Source organism: Megalobrama amblycephala, linkage group LG3, assembly GCF_018812025.1.
Source record: "Megalobrama amblycephala isolate DHTTF-2021 linkage group LG3, ASM1881202v1, whole genome shotgun sequence".
Taxonomy (NCBI): Eukaryota; Metazoa; Chordata; class Actinopteri; order Cypriniformes; family Xenocyprididae; genus Megalobrama; species Megalobrama amblycephala.
In genome coordinates this window covers 17641476-17661701 of record NC_063046.1, presented here as the reverse complement: position 1 = coordinate 17661701, position 20226 = coordinate 17641476, and the positions used below count along the sequence as shown (strand labels likewise).

At 38.0% G+C, this 20226-nt stretch overlaps 1 protein-coding gene across 3 annotated transcripts in view; it reads right to left on the bottom strand.

Annotated features, from left to right (window-relative positions):
* Positions 1–20226, bottom strand: part of fam189a1 (family with sequence similarity 189 member A1) — a 143509-nt gene that overhangs the window by 71487 nt on the left and 51796 nt on the right. For all 3 annotated transcript variants that reach the window (XM_048184364.1, XM_048184365.1, XM_048184366.1), the window contains one exon: positions 10884–10940. In XM_048184364.1, coding sequence (XP_048040321.1) covers positions 10884–10940 — 57 coding nt within the window. The remainder of the gene's footprint in view (positions 1–10883; positions 10941–20226) is intronic.

The window sequence follows — 20226 nt, the reverse complement described above, 5'->3', positions numbered from 1 at the left end:
TATATATGCATTTTTATAATAAATTGAAGCATACATTTTGAGGGTTGTGCTGCCTAACTAAATTGAAAACTACTGTTGAACATAGTCAATAATGGGATACTCTGAGTAACTCCTGCAGCATCATACAATCTTGAACTCCAGCAATACACTTCCATAGAAAGTGTAGCTCAGAAACTTAAACTCACTCTACCAGGAAACGCACCACTCCTGGGACATACACAAACAAAACACACACTCTCTGGCAGCGCTCCATAAGACTCATCCTTACAACAACCCCAAACACGATAAAATATTAATCCAGAACCTCAGGTTCAGTTCTCAAAACATTTGAAACAATATAAAGACTGAAATATCAAAGAGGTTATTGAATTCCCAAGTCTCACACTGTCAGGTAATATTCTCCAAACAAAAGACAGGAACCCAGATTAACTATCAGAAAAAGCAAACAATTTTCAACCGTAGACAACTGGACCAGCAGGAGGGAGGTAGCTAAAACTCCACACATGCCCCTGAGAAAGATTCTGGGAAATATTAAAGGAATGTTTACAGCATATGTGTTGTTCAGGGTAAATATCATAAGGTTCATCATGAGGAGTTGAGAGCGATTCAGGCCGTTCTGAAAGTAATATCATTGCAGTCTCAGAGCGGCCCATAGGCATCAGATTAATCACATGGTACTCGGAGAGATGCACGTGTGCGGCTGGAATCTGTCAGTGGAAAGGTTAATGAATGCAAAGGCAGAGAGGAACATGGGGAAAAACAGCAATGAACAGTCATTTCGAAACGAGCATACTCCATGTTCCTCCCAGCAGAACGTATAGAATATACATACATTCAATATCGCTGACCTTATATTATATATATATACCTGGGCTTGCATGATTGGTTGCACTGCAACAAAGTGAGATTAGATTTATTACTTCCCACAATCATACATTAGGATGAAATTCATGCTTTGAATTCTCTAAAGCACATTTGTGTTTTCCTGCCTCTATTCTTAGACTAGCAAAAAAGCAGAGTGAAGATGATTTACACATTACTAGGGATGCACCGATGTTTTTGGCAGATACTGATAACTCTTTATATTTGAAAGCTGATAACCAATATATTGGCCAATAAATTTAGTTCCAAATTTTTATAGAATTTTTGTGACAAATTATATAAGTCTTAAAAGTCTCACCATTAAAAGCCATGTCCCAAGCACTTCAACAAATCAAACATATACAGTACAGTATCCTAGTTTGAACCAGTGAATGTTTTAAAAATTAATTTTACACTCCTATGGCCAACTTTCCTAATCAAAACAAGCTAACAAAAAAACCTATTATCTTACAAATAGCCTAAATAAAATAATGCCTAAATGGGAATAGCCTCTGCACGGACAATAATGGAATGATTTTAATTAAACCATATTGTTGACTGATTATCAATAATGCATCAATGTTTTTGAAAAAGAAACATAAAATTAATATTACCGTTTCAAATAACAGCATTGCTGTTTGAGCTGCGAGTGCTGAAGCTGGAGAGCTGAATGAACACCGGGAAACTGAAGCACTTTGTTAGCGGGTTAACTCAACCAAATGCATCCTGTATGAGATTAATCATATATTTATACAACATAAACATATTACAACTTATATCTGCACAAAATGACACGAATGCACAAGTGAACTAGAACTAAGATGTCAGAATGTGTAATTCAGAATGTGTAACAGCCTGGTCTCAATCTGACATGGTCAATTACAGACCAATCTCAAACCTTCCATTTCTTTCAAAGCTGCTTGAAAAAGTTGTTGCTGCTCAACTTCAATGTTATTTGTCATCTCACAACCTCTACGAATGTTTCCAATCCGGCTTTCGCACTCACCACAGCACTGAGACAGCACTTCTCAAGGTTGTCGATGACCTCCTTATGGCCACTGACTCAGGCTCCATTAGCATTTTAATTCTGTTAGATCTTTCCTCTGCTTTTGACACAATCTCTCATAGTATCCTCATTTCACGACTCTCTGCTCTTGGTATTTCTGGTACTGCTCTATCCTGGTTCATTTCTTACCTGTCTGAACGTCAGCATTACATCTCTATTCACCAAGCCATGTCCACTACTGCCCCAGTTTCTCACGGTGTTCCCCAGGGTTCTGTTCTTGGACCTTTACAGTTCATCATCTACATGCTCCCATTAGGTAAACATTATCCGTCATCATGGCTTCAACTTCCACTGCTATGCAGACGACACCCGACTCTATATTAGTTTTCAACACAATTCTCCTTCTCTCATCAACTCCATATCTGCTTGTATTCATGATATTAATACCTGGATGACCAGTAACTTTCTCAAACTCAATACAGATAAAACAGATCTACTAATTGTTGGTTCACCGAAATCTGTATCTCGTTTCTGTCTTGACAGTGTCAACATTGCAGGAGTCTTGGTTCAACCTTCCACCTCCGTTAAAAACCTGGATATAATCTTCGACTCATCACTCTCCTTCCTTCCACACATCTCTTCACTCACTAAGTCTGCCTTCTTTCACCTCACACGTTTACGTCCCTTCTTACACACCAATGATGCTGAGACACTGGTTCATGCCTTCATTACTTCCAGACTCGACTACTGTAATTCTCTTTTCTATGGTTTACCAAACACAACAATTAATAAACTCCAGTACATTCAAAACTCTGCAGCTAGGGTTCTCACTTATTCAAAGAAATCTTCTCACATTACTCCCATTGGCTACCTGTTCATTTCCGAATTCAATACAAAATACTCCTTATCACATTCAAAGCACTTCATGGTCTTGCCCCCCAGTATATTTCTGATCTCATTCAAACCTACTCTCCTATGCGCACATTAAGATCTTCTGATACTGGTCAGTTGTTGATCCCACGTCACAAACTCGCATCATTTGGTGGTCGGGCATTTTACATCTCTGCCCCCACACTCTGGAACTCCATTCCGAAGCATATTCGAGACCTGCCATCAATACATGGTTTCAAAACCCACCTTAAAACTTATCTTTTTGTTTCTTGCTTCTCTGACTTCTGATTTAAGGATGTTATGTGTTATGCCTTTGATGTTTTTGTATTGTTTACTTGTCTGTTGTCATTTGTGTTATAATATTGTACAGCGACCTTGAGTTTGTAGAAAGGCGCTATATAAAATAAACGTATTATTATTATTATTATTATTTATTAAGTCCTGTTGTGGATTTGCTCTTCCCGGATACTCTCTGAAAAATGGCAAGTAAACCCAAAGAATTCACAACATTTCATTATAATAGTATTCTCTTTATAATGTTATGTATAGACAGTCCGAATTATAGTCATTAATGTTGTGCATTGCTGTTTGAGCTGCGTGTGCTGAAGCTGAAGAGAAATGGAGAAAAAAGAAAAAAAAAACTAACTGACATTTACTATAAAAAACTAGGGGTAAAATGCATCAATGTACTGTGATGCACAAATCTGACAATATATTATTATAGTCATTTTAGTCAGTGCATTTTTAGTTCATTTTTATTTATTTAATTTGTTTTTCAGTTGTAAACATACACCAAATCCACATATTTCTGGTGTAGACAGATAATGTAAATTGCCCCTACATTACTTTGGTGTGTTCATCATACTTCAGAAAATGAACCGTACCAAAGGAATCAAATCTAATCTAATTGTGACCAAATATGACAATTCACAAAGACGTTTAGAAAAACAAAAAGCACATGTTTACACCCCTAATGAAAACTAATAATTGATGAGGAGCAGATCTGGGCCTCTCTACATGCCTTTAGTCCCACTAGTGCGTCATTCTTACCAGCTAAACACACAAAACCAATCTAAATCAATTCCGACAAAAAGGACACAAACAAGCTTAAATAATTCATGAACCGAGATCCGGGTTCATTTTAACCACAGCTTTATGGTGATCATTATTGTCACACATCTGTGCAAAGTCATAGATCCATTAAACAGCTGCTTTGCTTTTTATGTCAATTTAGCTGTTTATTTTTCCAGAGAAGAGTGGTTTAATGCCACTATATCTTAAATACTCTCTTAGAGAGCAGACTTGTCAATATCTCTACAGTCTCATAGGGCTGCATACATGAGGATGATGTCAATCAATGTCCTTTCAAGTTCATTCATCCTGTTTTTCGATCAAGGTCATCTTTTCTGACTAGCTGCTATCCTGCCACGGCATACTGAGTGTTTATTAAACCTCAGTCAATGTGGATATTGTGCCGTTTTCAATTCTGCAATAAATGAATGTGGCTACTCACCTTCTCCCTCCCTCTGTCAAACACCTTTAAAAGCTGATTAATTCCCCCTCCACACGGAGAGCATCATCAATCTTTCTCTACCTTGACAGCGTTCAACTGTGTCATGCTATCCAGTTGTTATGGGACTGAATGGACAGAGTCCTGTTGATAACTCAATCATCATCGCTGGCCCATGTGAATGGAGACACTTGCCCCGCGAGAAAAGACTGTGGAATTCAGCAGCTGATCGGTGATCCCTTGAGATCCCGCAGGGGCAGGTTCAATGACAGTCCCTGAAGTCAAGAGAAAACACTCCGGATGGCACTCTTGTCAGACCTGTACTCTTCTTTGCTTTCATTGCTGTAATAGACTACAGCTGGGAGGGAATCCTCAGGATGTCAGCCAGTCTTGAACCCCTTACAAGACCTGTCCATCATACCACTTCTACATTTCCTGGGCTGCAAGGTAGCATACAGTATGTATGGAAAGTGTTGCATTAACAGCAGATGCAATTTAGTTACACACTCAGGTGTTTTGAAGTAAAATAGGGAATTTAAGAACAATCCTCGTAGGATTCCATTCATGCATGTGCGCAGCATATATAAGAAAATAATATGAGCGCATAAACAATAAACTACTGAAGTGTCCATTCCCTCATGCTGATGAAGTCTGGGGTCTGCCGCTAAATTACAGTACTTCATCTCGGCCATAATGGTGTGTTTACCTGAATCCCACAGAGAGACATCACATGCTGTAAATCATCTCATTCTTTGATCTAGAGTTGTGTACTACATCTGAGGGAGAGAGAGACAGAAAAGGGGGCTTGAACAGAGAAAAAGAGACTGATAGAGATAGATAAACATCTAATGAGAGTCTTGATCTCCCCAGAGCAATAGTTTAGTGATGAGGAGAAATATGACATTATGTGACCACTATACACATAATACAAAAAGCATCAGAGGAAAGAAGTTCAAATAAACTAAAACACACAGGGCACAATCACCAGGTAGAAGTCGGAACAACATCAAAAGATGGCACATCAAAAGAGGAGAAATACATTGGTATATTTTCAGCTTAAATCTTTGTGCTAAATCTCAAATGGTTTGAAATAATAATACATCGCATTTATGTTGATCCAACCCTTTGTAAACAGAGCAGTGCTGGCAGTACTGATGATATGGTGAAAAAATTGATGTGCAAAGGTTGGTTAAAGGTGAAGTACATATGTAGTTTCTGCGACACTATTGGCCCCTAGCGGAATTACAAAAATAAAGTATGTTTTTAAGCAACCTTGAAAACACCCCTTTCACGCATTGTGCCTCCCTCAACTCAAACACCACAGATATAGCTCTTATGGGTGCTTGTGATGGCATGTCTAAACAGGTAAATGTAGGCTACTTACAGTAAAAGGTCCAACATATTAGGAATACTTTTAGCTGTGTTTCTATGTATTATGAGTAAGCAACTGATTCTGTTTAGAGCGAACATGATAAGAAACCCATCCAACTTATCTGCTTTTTCACATGAGACATCTATTGTATTGAAGAGTCCATGACCTGTTTAAAGGGTTAGTTCACCCAAAAATGAAAATTCTGTCATTAATTACGTCCCCCTATGTCGTTCCACACCTGTAAAGGTGATGATACACGGGGCAACTTTTTGAGCAATGTTGCCGGGCAACGTTGCTTGGGCACTTTCCCAATGAGAATGAGCAACAAATATATATCTGGATACATTAGATCGGTCGTGGGCAATTTTTTTGAGATCCTCCAATCAGAATGTTTGCAGCCGATCACGTGATTGGTTCGGAGATTTCAGAAAAAAATTCAAACAAGATGTCGGCCTCTCAGCGGCAGTGGAGCGGAGAAAAGGGGTGTGAACTTATATCTTTTTACGCTAGTAAGTTGTCATGCGTCAACCCAAAACAGGGAATTTACCTCATATAATGCTTAAAATACCAACAACTGTCCAATATAATGCGTGTAAACTGTAATTAAGCCATCGAATGTTTTCAGTTAAATACTAAAAAGACAGGGCCCATTTAACGTCTGTAATAGTGTAGGCTGTAGGGCGTATGTACATGAATGTAGCTTTTGACGCGATCGACGTGGGTTCGAATCCGCCTTTTGCCGAACTCGCTCTTCTCCCTTTTCCTATCAAAAATCAGATCGGAAAAGCATTTATTTTTAATTAAAATGAAGAAAATATTTGAAAAGTTGAAATAAAGTGCCTAACAAGTGTTTATAATAAAGTATTTATTGGGCTGGCAATAGATTTGCTCCTCTCTGATTAGTTGCTGCCAACTGTCCGTTGCCCTAATTAGTTGCCCTGTGTCTCATCAGGTTGCCCGTTGATGGCAACATTGCCCAGCAACATTGCTCAAAAAGTTGCCCCGTGTATCATCACCTTAAGACCTTCGTTCATCTTCGGAACACAAATTAAGATATTTTTGATGAAATCCGAGAGGTATACTAATTAGAGATTGTTGAATAAAGTCGTTATTTTTTGTTATGTTTTCACGCACAAAAAATATTCTCATCGCTTCATAAAATTAAGGTTGAACCACTGTTTTTCATTTTTGGGTGAACTAACCCTTGAATCTCTGAAGGTCTAGATGCAGCAAGGTTTGGCATGCACCTGCACTTCTTTTTCTTTCCATGTAACACATCAGCCAAGGTCCCACACGGCGAAAAAAACTACTACAGTAGCCACGCCTCAAACTCTTACTGGTTGAGCTGGAGAGAGATTGACCGATCTGAGCAGACCACTCTCACTGTTTTGATGGTGCCTGGGTGGCTCAATGTTTACACATTTTTGGGAGATAAACCCATGAATGGCATACTAATAGTAGTCAATAAACAATGAACTGGGTTAAGAGAATGTATTTACAAAAAATAACCCTACATACTTCACCTTTTAAGGGAAAGATCACCTTGAAATGAAAAATCATGTTTATATTTTTTATTCACCCTCATGTCGTCCCAAACCTCTGACTTTTTCTTTTCATGATGTTTAATTAACAAAATTCGGGAGAAGCAAGTTCAGATAATTAACCTAATTAGCACAGGTGGAGAGCATTCAGTTAATCAACTCAACCAATGACAAGAGGTATAAATACAGCAGACTTACCTCTGTTCATCTGAGAGTTTATCAGCATCCCTCCTCCACCCCATCTCCTCACTTCTAGTTCTATCTATTTTTACCACACCGGGGGGAATACTCTGGGTTCGGGCCAATATTCCGAGCTCAGAGCCCTCCCCCCGGGCAGCACGCCAAATATGCATTACTTTTATTCTATTGAATTATATGTAAATGTGAACTCCTGAATGTAAAGTAAAATTAGATGTTTAATAAATTGTTCACGCTGCTCACTTCGATACAATGGCATTGAATGATGATTAGGATCATGTCTTAATGACATCACATCTGAGATCTACAACAGAAGGGAAGATTTTCAGTGAATGATGACTTAAAATAGAAATACAGTGCACAAGTCAAGTGGACTACTGATAGGACACGCTTTGTTTTGTTTTTGGTTTTTTTGGGGTTTTTTTTTTTGTTTGACAACCCCTGATCACCATTCATTTTCATTGCATAGAAGAGATCGGCATAAACAATGTCATCTTTTTTTAGTCTTTGGAAGACAGAAAATCATTTGGAATGATATGAGGCTGAGTAAATGATGACAGAATGATTATTTTTGGATGAATTATCCCTTTAATTTACAGAGCTGTGGCTGCCATTGCATGAACCGCTGAGAGCAATAGTGTGTGTATGCATTTGTCTTACGTGTGATTTTGTGTCAGGGTATGGATTTAACAACATCCCACCCATTCTGCAATCTGTAAACTTGTACATTCTCCGTTAATGCTCCCTCTGGAGCCAGCCGATCCCACAGAACAAGAGGCATGAAAAATTCAGCCAGCGTGCCCAATCCTTGCTGCAATTATGCATGAGCAGAACGGCTGGCTGAACAGAGCAAAACCCAATGCATACACTTTACATCCCATTCCACTGACTGCCAGGCTGGATCTGTGCATGCTCAGCTCAGACATTCACACTGTCTATAGAGCACTACATGACAGGTAATCAGAAGCACTCCAGCTCCCTCCTGATACTGCTCACTGTGATAATGCCTTAGCAACACACAACTGAACAAATCTGCTGCGAAATTCAGACAGGGCTGAGGGCAAAAGGTGCAACATACATGTGCATATCACATACTGGTAACAGTATATTACTACTGGAAGAAACAAATCATTAAAGATTTGGTGCCTTTGAGAATAAAACTGAAAAAAAAAAAAAAAAAAGTTTAGGAATCCAAAACCCAAAGATGTAACTATGTATTAACGACTTGGGGTTATTAAAGCGTCATGAAACCCCAAAACACATTTTTTGAGATGTGAACAGATATGTACAGGCTGCACATCACTGACAACAATAAAAGCAAAGAAATTGGTTATTTTTTCATTTTTCTGAGCAATTTTGTTTTTCATTTCGGGAGTGTGTGATTGGCTGCCGGGGCTGGAGAGGCAATTACTTCTCTGCAATTATTCATTAGAATGAACTCTTGTAACCCAATCACTGCGCTGTATTACACATGAGATTGCATTACAGCAAATCATTCAAACAACATGTAACAACATGCAGAGCGTGCATGAGAGTGGTTTCATCGTGTCACAATGAGTTTAACAACGCTTGCAACATGAATCAAAGATCATATAAGGCCTAGATGTCTGCAACCCCGAGCCTGATGGGCCCCGAAGAACTTGCAGGGTTCGGGTTACGGTTTCATGAATAGCTTTGGGTTCGGGTCGGGTCTGGAATCCAGAAAAACTATATAGGCTGTTATATAGCCTAAGTCTTGCGTGCCGTCTTCTGTGTGGTGCTCGAAAGAGCGGGCGAGAGTGGGAGCACATTTATAATTCACTTTTATTTGTTAACCGTTTTGCGCATGTGATCCCGCTCTCGCGCACTCTTTCGGTCACAACATGGCATACGACACTCAAACTTCTGATTATGAGTGCGATAAGGCAAACAATTACTGAGGGAAAAATTATTACAGTGCCAAATGATGCCGAATTCTACCGAATAACAGGTGAGCCAGGATAGCACAATTATACACAAGCCTCTAAAATTACTACGCAATAATGTGTGTGTAAAGTGAACGACTGTAAGCAGCCACAAATCAAATAACCGTGCTGCCGTCTCTGTCTCAGAAATCAGAGCTTTGTCAAGAGTAGGCCTACTGTAAAATACTGCATCATTTGATATGTATATTTAAATGTTTTAAACATTGTATGATATCATAGACGAATAAGTGTAAACTCAATGAATGAAACGAGCCAAGCACGTTCATAAATCAAATAGCCGCGTTTCTCTTGCGTCTCTCAGAAATTTGCTTTGTCAAGAGCAGGCTACTATCACCTAAAACACTACATCATACACATTTTGTATTACTTTATTTGATATGTGCATTTAAAATGTTTAAAACATCGTACGATATGATAGGCTACATGACTGAGTGCAAACTCTATGAATGAAACGAAGCCTGTTGATAGCCTGTCAAATGGCCTCTGTGCGTCTTTTCTACTTCTTAGCCTGATGTTTCTGTCTATTTAAACATTGTACGATATGATCTTGTCATTCAAGCAATGAATAGCTCAGCGGTTACGTGTCAGTGTAGGTCAAGACAAAGCTGTCTTGGCTTATGATAGCAAGAATGGTACATCCCTATAGCGACGGATTTGGGGTTCAGGTCGGGTTCGAGTTAAACTATAACAGCACCGTTCGGGTTCGGGTCGGGTCAAATGATCTCGGGTACGGGCCATGTTCGGGCCTCAGTTTAAAGCCCATGCAGACCTCTAATACGGACTGAATTAAGCATGTTTGAAGTGTTTATGGACATATTTCACATAATCTAGTGCTCTAAACATGAACCAGCACCGTGGCTCCATGGTCATATTTTAATATTCATATGTCTGTATAATGAGTGTGTTGCAGGTCTGTTTTATCCATTTTCCACTGCTTTACACGTCCTTGAAAAAAAGTCTTCTTGAGACTTTTTTAACTCAGAGATGTGAACGACCAGGCTAAAATGGGGTGTTTCATGACACATTAGCTAGGAATGCATATTATATCAATTATTGTCCCATATTAGAGATATTACAATTGGGCAGCACAGTGGCACAGTGGAGTGGAGCAAGGAGTTCCCCGGTTCGAGTCCCTGCTAAGCCAGGAGGCCCTTCTGTGGAGTTTCATGTTCTCCCTTTGTCTTGTTTCCTCTGAATTGGAGGCACTAAAAATTGTCTGTAGGTGTGAATGCGTGTGTGTGTCTGTGTGAATTCCAAGCCATGTAATGGGGAAGGTTGGGGAAAGATCTGGCACATGTTAATTTCCCCCAGTTTTAAATTTAGATTGGCTTTGCCATCATCTAATGCTCACTTTAAGGTTAATCTTTAAAATACTAATAACTTATACTAATAATACTATACTAATTTTACTAATAATTTAGAAAAAAAAGAGCATTTCCCCAAAGTCTATGATGGTTATTAGCTATTAGACTCACACACGTGCACACATACACTAAAACACAACATGCCTTTTAGTATAGCTATAGGTCATTTTTCTTACCACCAAAGAAAGGGGCCTTTTCCATGACACCACTCCAATCAGTCCAGACAAAAGAACCTGAAACAAAAAGAAATCAGATTTTAAGACTAAAAAAAACAAAGTTCTGCATCTCACTGGGTCAGTTTAAAACCAACACTGTCAAGTGAAAATCTCATCTCAGCAATACAGGAGACTGTCTCACAGGTGAATTTATCAATATTTCATGTGCAGGAAGTAATTCAGTCATCAGGTTGGTAGGGGGAATTCTGTGGATATGGTGGAGAGGTTAAAAAATGTGTGATTACACTTTTATAGCCAGGGCAGCACTTGTTCTTTCTTTTTGTTCTCTATCTTTTTCTCCTTCACCCTTCATTAACCAGCAGCACTACACTCCGGAGGCAGTCTCTCTTTCGCATGCTCCTGCACCCTTTAACCCATCATGTCCAGCAGGCCTCTCTCCCTCATTCACACTTTTTACCCATGGGACCTTGGTGCTGCGCTACAATCACAGTGGCATCTCGGATAAACCAACAGGAGCAGAGCGTGAAATGCACATGCAATGGAAATTAAACGTTAGCGCTGAAACTGATGCTGCCAGCAGTTTAGAATGTGAATTTAGGTTATGAATAATGCTACAGATGGGATTAAAACACTTAGGAATATGTAGTGCTTCATATGTAACAGGAGGTGAATGCTGACTTATTATCAGTCACTAGAATGTGTTTGCTGGCAGATCAGTGAGACTGAGGAGTGATCGATCTGAAGATTATAGGATTATGCCATTGTGTGCAATCACACACAGCTGTGAGATTAACAACCTCAAACATAAAGGAAAAGTGCAGAAAAATAAATAGACTACAAAAAGAAAAAAGAAAAAAAAAACATTGAAAAAAATCCAAGAGAAAGCTTTTATAAGGATGATAAGCAGGATTTGGCCTGTGCTGGTCTCCCCAGTAAAAAAAATTCAAACAAACATTATAATAGTGCAGCAATAATAGCAAAACAAAACACACACATACATAAAACACAATGTATTTCCAGAAATTTTGCTTGAGCCATTATTAAGACATTTCTTTAACACATTTCTATTACAAGTATGACATGAGATTATGTTTTATGAGAAAGAAAGTGTGTGTAAGACAGATCCTTCAGAGAGATGATGTGAGAGACGATTCACATTGTATTTGCTCTCTTGAATTATTGATCCTCTTTCAGCAGCAATTGAGAAGGAGAAAGAGATGGAGAAAACTAAACCAAGAGTGAAGAAAAAAAAAAAAAACTGCTGAGAAAGAGTCCGTTAAAGATAAGATTGAACGAGAGGAAAGGCCTGGCTGGTGTATGTGTGGAAAGAGCAGCAGCACAAAAGAGCTCACTGAAAGGAATATCTGGGCGTCATGCAAAATTCTATTCCTTCGCAAAATCATTTCCCCTTTGGACCCCTAAATGATTCTATGGGTGAAAATCATTTCAGGGGGTATTCTATTCAGTGCCTGATTACAGATTCAGATCTGCCAATATCCAATCAACAACCAACTTAAGTCACTGTCATTTTTTTTTTTTTTTTCACCAATCCATTTCACTCAGATGTGCGTTATAATCCGGAGAAAAGAACTGTCATAATAATTAACATTTATATATATATATATATATATATATATATATATATATATATATATACACATATACACACACACACACACACACATATAATATATATATATATATATATATATATATATATATATATATATATATATATATATATATATATATATATATATATATATATATATATATATATATATTAGGGCTGTCAATCGATTAAAAATATTTAATCTAATTAATTACATACTCTGTGATTAATCTAAATTAATCGCTTACATAATTTTTGCTGTGAAAGTATTAAATATTTCAATTCGTCTTCGGTGGTGACAGACATGGTCATCCAGTAAAAAACAGTAAAAAGTGCCCTACCCACATGATCTGCGAGCCCGATACTGACAATAAAGTACCCGTCACTCTCACTGTAATTCTTTCTTGCCCTCTTTGCAAAAAAAAAAAAAAAAAAGTGATTTTATAGCTTTGTAAGAGAAGCTTTTTTGCTAAACCTGAAAAGTATTTAAAAGTAGCATTTAGAAATTATATTAACTAATAATATAATTTTCTACCATATACAATTGAATGCACCTAGCTAACAACAACTTGCTTTGTTCTGGTTTCACCTCATTCCAGTCTATACTAACTGATTTTATAGGTAGGCCTAATTTACTACACATTGTCATTTAAATAACCTGAAAATATTGAGGATTATTAAGGCTAATTTTACTAACCACTCTTGCTAAATGGGGTAAGCACACTTATGTTCTCATTTCAGAGTTGTTCGAATAAATGATTCATTATAGACCGTGTGGACAGATCAGTTGTTGTCATGATTCATTAAAATGAGTCTGTTCAAATGAGTCATTAGGTCGCGAATTGAACATTAGCGGACGTTGACGCGTTGCGTGCGAATCGTGACTGTTATTAGTGCGAATCGCGACTGTTATTAGGATATCACAAAAGATTTGTCAACACAGAAAACACTTCACCACTGAATAGGATTTTCTTTTTGTTTACTGAAAGTGTGGTTTATGTCAGCTACCTGTGCAGGGCGCCTGTCAGAGAAGATGAGGTGACGTTCTTTTGAGCACTATTCACACCCAGCGGTTATTCAGGAAAAACATTCTCCGAATGCGCCTCGTGAAACATGGATTCGGTCTTACGAACTTTTAGCATTGTGTCAGTTGATTTAGATTATTATGTGTGAGGTAGAGAGAGTGCAAAGACGGTGCTTACTTTGAAGACAGAGAGAGCTTGTGCGCACGAGGGAGGAGCTCTGCTCGTTCTGTCCATCAGCGCAGCAAACATCTCCCTCCTTCATACAGTCGAATGGTGGCTAGAACCAGAGCCATAGAGAGATGGCTCTATATGGCTCTGGCTAGAACGACTCCAGGTTCAAAGGTCATTACGGAATGGATTAATCTGCGTTATTTTTTTTAACGCATTATTTTTTTCTCAGATTAATTAATCGAAATTATTTTGCCCTAATATATATATATATATATATATATATATATATATATATATATATATATATATATATATATATATATATATATATATATATATAAATACACACATTATTTGGATAAACTCATTTTAAGGATGGATATATAAATATAACATGATGTAACTCAAGCTAAGGTGTAATTTCTTTCCCCCCCGAGGCTCACATATAATATTAGCAATTTAATCAATCTTTTATGACCATTTTCCCACCCTCTGACTCTTTCAATTTGAAATGGGCCATTTTTGCCACTGTTCTTAGTTCTTCTGATATTAGAAATTATAGAAACTCTCTATCGTGAACAGCTACTCAAATGTTTACCTTTATACTCACAGATGACTCACATATTATGAAAATGTATGTACCGAGGGATGAGTCAGAATGTTTGTCTGTGGTAAATGACAGCATGCCACAGATATTGTCAGACACACACACACACACACACACACACAGCCTACATTATCACCTGCTACCGTTTGAACCATCCACATCATATACGAGTCCCCATTGAGAATTTTCCCATAATATTTTCAGCTCTGTGCCTGAATTAGGGCTCCCTACTGACTCTCAGTATATTTATAGCACATCTGGAGAGCAGGTTAGTGTTTTTGAGCAAGTTCAACTGCAGAGGGTCAAACTACATTGAAAAAAAAAAAAAAAAAAAAAAAGGTGTAGAAACAATTTTACTCAGAAATTGCAATTTCACAAACAATTACAAATAAATGCCAAGTAAAATAGATTTTGATGTAGAAAATTGAAATACTTTCTTGTACATTGTATTCTAATAATCTTTGTGTTATTTAAAACTTCAAAAAATCATGTTACAGTTTACAGTACTCATGAATTTGATAATATAGTTATGCGGATCAGTGTTTTATAGCTTTATTTGACGATATCCGTGTTACATAGCAGTCATAAAACATCTGCAACCATCAATCCCATTTTCCTTACACCTCCAGAGGTGCAATAGAGAACATATTGTGCCCTGGGTGGGAAGCCTTGCCGGTGATTTCCTGCCTGTGCAGTTGAGTCTGTGGAGAAATTGTTTTCTGGAAAGAGGCAACGATAGCAAGCAATAATCAAAGAAGGATTTCACCCTCGGCTGCGCTCTCAACAGGATTAAGACGCACCACTCACTGACATTAGCCACTAAAGCCTTTTAGCTCAGTCAGCAGCGCTATGAGAGGAGAGAGAGCCCTTCAGTCAATTACCAGGGTACAGCTGCTCGGTCTAATATATGTACATGTCATACAGCCCATATCACAAACACCACAAATGACAACTTGTTTGACTCGGAGGACCCGATTCAGCTTAAGTCCAGTCTCCTGAAACTGGACTATTAGGAAAAATCTGAGGGAACACAAATTGTCAGTGCAGGATCAAACACAGTGCGGTTTGGGAACTTGCAGTTTAGGAACTAAACTTGTAGCGGTTTGCATACTGAGTGTGTTGTGAATGTGGTCTGCAGAGTATGAGTGTGCTGTGGGTGACAGTCTTTAAAGGGGGGGTATAATGCTATTTACACTGTTAAAGAGTTGGATTCTCATGCTAAACATGGCCAAAGTTTCAAAACACGGGTTAGACGAATGACGGAGTATTTCTGTGCCAAAAATTCTCTTCCAAATCCTTACAGGATTCGGGATCTTTTTTTCGAGTATGTGCCTGAGTGATGTCAACAAGGTCAGAATTTCTTCTCCCGGAAGAGCGCGTGCACACGTCGACCAGAACGAGAGAAAAAAAAAAAACGTTGGGTTTACGGAAGTCGTCAGCAACGCTGCACAGGTCGCAGGACTGCACGAAATCAACAATGTCACCAAAGAAGTGTGTTTTTGGTCGTGAGGGAAAGATAACCTTGCTTCCCAAAGAACTTAGCGTTAAGTGGAGCTGAGAGTTTTGTAAACTGATAGTTGCAATCAATTTTTTATTGGTTAATAAAAAATTATGGCGAATATCTCGTGTTTTTCCTTGGCTGCTTGAGCCCTCAAGATCGGTGCTTATGGTTTCATAAACAAGGCCCAGTTCTACGCTGGATTTACAGATCATTTGAAACTGAAAGATGGAGCGGTCACAGCGATAATGATCCCCGTCATGAGTCGGAACCGCAGGTGGTGAGTAAAACGGCATCAAACGTCTGTTTTGTTGGCAATATGCGCCTAAGTGCATATAATGTAAACAACACGAGCATAGTGAATTCATAAATTCATTATTCATCATTCACTATAGTGATTCAAAAGTTATCCAGGGATAGTGCGATGTTGTATTGTGTGTGTTTAAATATATTTGTTTAGCTGACCATTGATAGCTTGCAGCCGATCTCTACACAAAAGCTGTGCGTGCTCGTGACAGCTCGTCACTCTAGCTCCGCTCACAGGACACGGCTCCAGGCGCTCGGCTGTTTTCGGAAATACTCGGTACAGCATATGTATCTTTTATAAATATGATAATACTAAAGACTTTTTAGAGATATGAAGAATGCACTACTAATCTATAGGTACTCAAGAATAACATGAAATTTGCAGAAACTGTGTGTGATACCCCCCTTTAAATCACACTGAATGGTTTGCATAGCAGTAATACACCGCTGCCCCCCCTCCCCAAACAAAGAAAGAGAGAGGTTGAAAGAGAAAGAGATAGAGCATTTATATGTGCAAAAGAAAGAATAAATGGCACAGTTTTGATGATCCACTAATTATTTTTTGCCATTTTGAGGAAGATTTTTTTGAAATCCAATGCAATTCCATTGCAAAACAAACAAATGTGTTTGTTTTTGATTATTTAAAAAGAATCAGTTCATATGAGTCATTTGTATGGGAATCATCTAACCACAGGTGGCATTGTATGGTTTTGATTTACTACAAATACACAGCAAAAAATGCCTTCGCTATAATCCTTGGACTATAGGTCATGCTGTATGGTTCTGATTCACTACAAAGGACCGACTCATATGAGTCATTACACTGGTTGTTCTGTATGGTTTTGAAACATGACCATTGCATAAAAGTCATCCTAAGAATCAATTGCGCTATTGATTCAGCAGCAGTGTTGCAGTAGCAGTGTTGTAGTGCGTTGAAACACTATCACAGAAATTTAGCACTGAAAGAATGCACATGAGAACTATTAATGTAACTGAACTGTATTTAGTTAAAGAATCCTACCGTTAAAAATTTGGGGGTGGGTAAGATTTTTTTTTAAAATAAATTAATACTTTTATTCAACAAGGACACGTTAGATTGATAAAAAGTGTCTGTCAGTAAAGATGTAATGCTACAAGTTCAAATAAATTGAACTTAATTGAACTATTGAACTTCCTATTCATCCAAAAAAAAAATCCTGAAAAAACATTAAATAGCATAACTAATTTGAAAATTAATAATAAGAAATGATTTTTGATCGCCAAATCACTGTATTAGAATGATTTCTGAAGGATCATGTGACACTGAAGACTGGAATAATGGCTGAAAATTCAAACTTCGCTATCACAGTAATAAATTACAAAATATATTAAACTAGGTAACAGTCATTTTTAAATTTTTATATTTCTGTTTTTACTGTAGTATTGATCAAATGAATGAGTCTTCCTTCAGAAACCCCAAAACTGAACACTAGTGTATTTTCTACAAAATGGACAAAACCAACAAATAAACAATTTGTGCTCAAAATGTAAATACATAACTACACAGACGCACATAAGTGTGTTCATTGAGTGCACCATCTAATAACATCAAATAAAAGCCGCTGAATGCTGCAACATGCCTTTGACAGAAAGACTGAACAAGTAAAACTAGTTACAGTATTGCACTCGGAGGATCTTCTCGTCTCAGCTCTATACCAATAATCCGCATCATCTTATATTCTCTCAAACTGATGTTTTTTCTTTTTTACGTGATGCCCTGAGGGTGCAATGAAAATATTCATAAGCTGAGCATCTAGCACAAAAAAAAAAATAAAAAAGTCCAGAAGGCCAAAAATGATCAAATCAAAATCAGAAAACACAAGAACATGCACCACAATCTGTCAAATCACTTCTACTCAACAGACTCCACAACAGACAAGCTGCTGCTTGATACTATTGTTCCGGCTGCAGTAACGACATCAGCAGGCCTCTGGTGATGTCAGCAGGATGGTCAAGTAAGTGAAAAGATTTCAACCGGGCTCATGTGTGGTTGAACTGATGTCCGTGTCGTGTGTCTGGAGAGAGTCCAAGATTTCTCATTTTCTCCTGCCGGTTTGTGTGATAAGCACAAATGTTCTCCTGACACAATCATGGAGAACGTGGGGTCTACTTGCCTCAATTAAGAAGGAAACTGTGATCATATAGCATTTGCTATTAGATATAAATAGAACGAATACACCCACTGTCCGCTGCAATGCCTGCAAATGACTTCAAGGCATATTTCTCAAGTGTAGCATCCCTCACATACATACTAATGAAGGTGTGTGGCCCATCATCTTGATTTAAATGCATATTTATGAAGGTGTGTGCATACTTCTGAAAGTGTAAAGCATCATCCACGTACACATCATCACATATACACTCATGAAGGTTTATGGCTCATCACCTTTATTCTATACCGTTCGAGATGAGTTCAATATGTAACGCAATATGATGTATCCATAAACATAATAATGATCATCAAGGCTATGTGAGTGACTAAAGGTCCTAGAATGAGGACATGGCACACTTACACATCACTCTCTAAAAGGGAGGGAAAGAAAGAGGGAGACAGGGAGGGACGGATGGGAATGGTGGTTCTGTTGCCGTGGAAACCCCTTTCTGGACACTTTCCAGGCTTTGTAATGATTTCCCATTTACCCCTCAGAGAGGAAGACAGAGCGAAGTGACTCCTTCTATATCAACATACAACACACACTGCTCTCAACAAAGCTTCACTGCAAGCCCCCAAAGACAAACACACACACACACACACACTAGTATAATCATATAGCATAAAAACCATGTGAAGAAAAGAAAAACTACCCTCACAATTTCCACACGAAAGATTTGTCCATTCATTCTTGGTGCGGTGGATGTGTAGTAAATCGATTCTGCTCACACCCACTCTAGTACCAGAGTACCAACAGTATCATTGAGCTTCAGATGGTATTCAGAAGCTGAACTCTTGGGCAGCTTGTGTTGTCTCTCTCTAAAGTGATGACCTGCACCTTGCTGCAGATTCGCTTCCATCTAATAAAATTACAGAACCATCACTGTCCTTGTCATGGCTATAATCCTGTTAGGGGGGGGCACTCTTATCAGGTAAAAAACATCCTCTGGAACAGCTAGCACACATCCTAAAAAGGCATCTTCGAGTAGGTTATGGGGAAACTCGACTCGGGGTTATGCATCTGCATGGTTGGGTGCCTGCAGGGAGGAATGTTGTGAATGTTTGTGGTACAAAAAAATGGTACATGGTTCGATTAGATTCTGTTTCACAAACTGTTGATTTGATATGATTCTGATTTGATTAAATTAATTTATTTCAGTCAAACGTCATTTTGCTCATATGAAAGAAAATATTTCTCATCTAATACTGTGCATTACACAAGGAACCTTAGATGCTGATCCATCATGAATATTAATTTAAAATGAACAATCGGGTCATATGCGATATATCGCCCAGCCCTAATATTAAATATATATATAAAAGCATAAATGAGTACACCCCCTCTGAAACTTCTGAAAGTCAGCAATTACTCAGTTACTTAGAGATATAAATTTTCCAGTAAGTCTGCTTAATCAATTACCAAAGGAAAATTCAGGAAAATAAGATTTTCTTATCAAGGTGATATAATGTTGTGTAGCAAAAATGAGTACACCCTAAATAAAATGACATTTTCTGGTGTAAGTTTAAGGCAATGTTTGATCAACAGGTAAGTATGTTGAAACAAAACATTTAAAGAGAAATAATTTCTTGACAATTAAAAGTGTCATATAGCCCACTGAATCATTCTCAGACTTAATGCTGACAACAAATGGAAGCACTTGGGAGAGAACTGGAGACTTTTTTTTGGCATAAAAGAGGACAGTGGTACAAGAGGATTACCAAATCATTGTTTTAAGTGTGAAAATATAGCAAAAGTAACACAGAAATTCAAAAACAATGGACTGGTGACAAGGCCCCTCAAATAATCAGGCCTTCATTTTAAGCTTTCATTTAGTGATGAGGGATTTTTTTGCTAGACAAAGAGCGGGAGAAATACCAAGCGAGTGTCTCAGAGCCAGCAAAAGCTATGAAAAGAGTTACTGTTTATCTCACA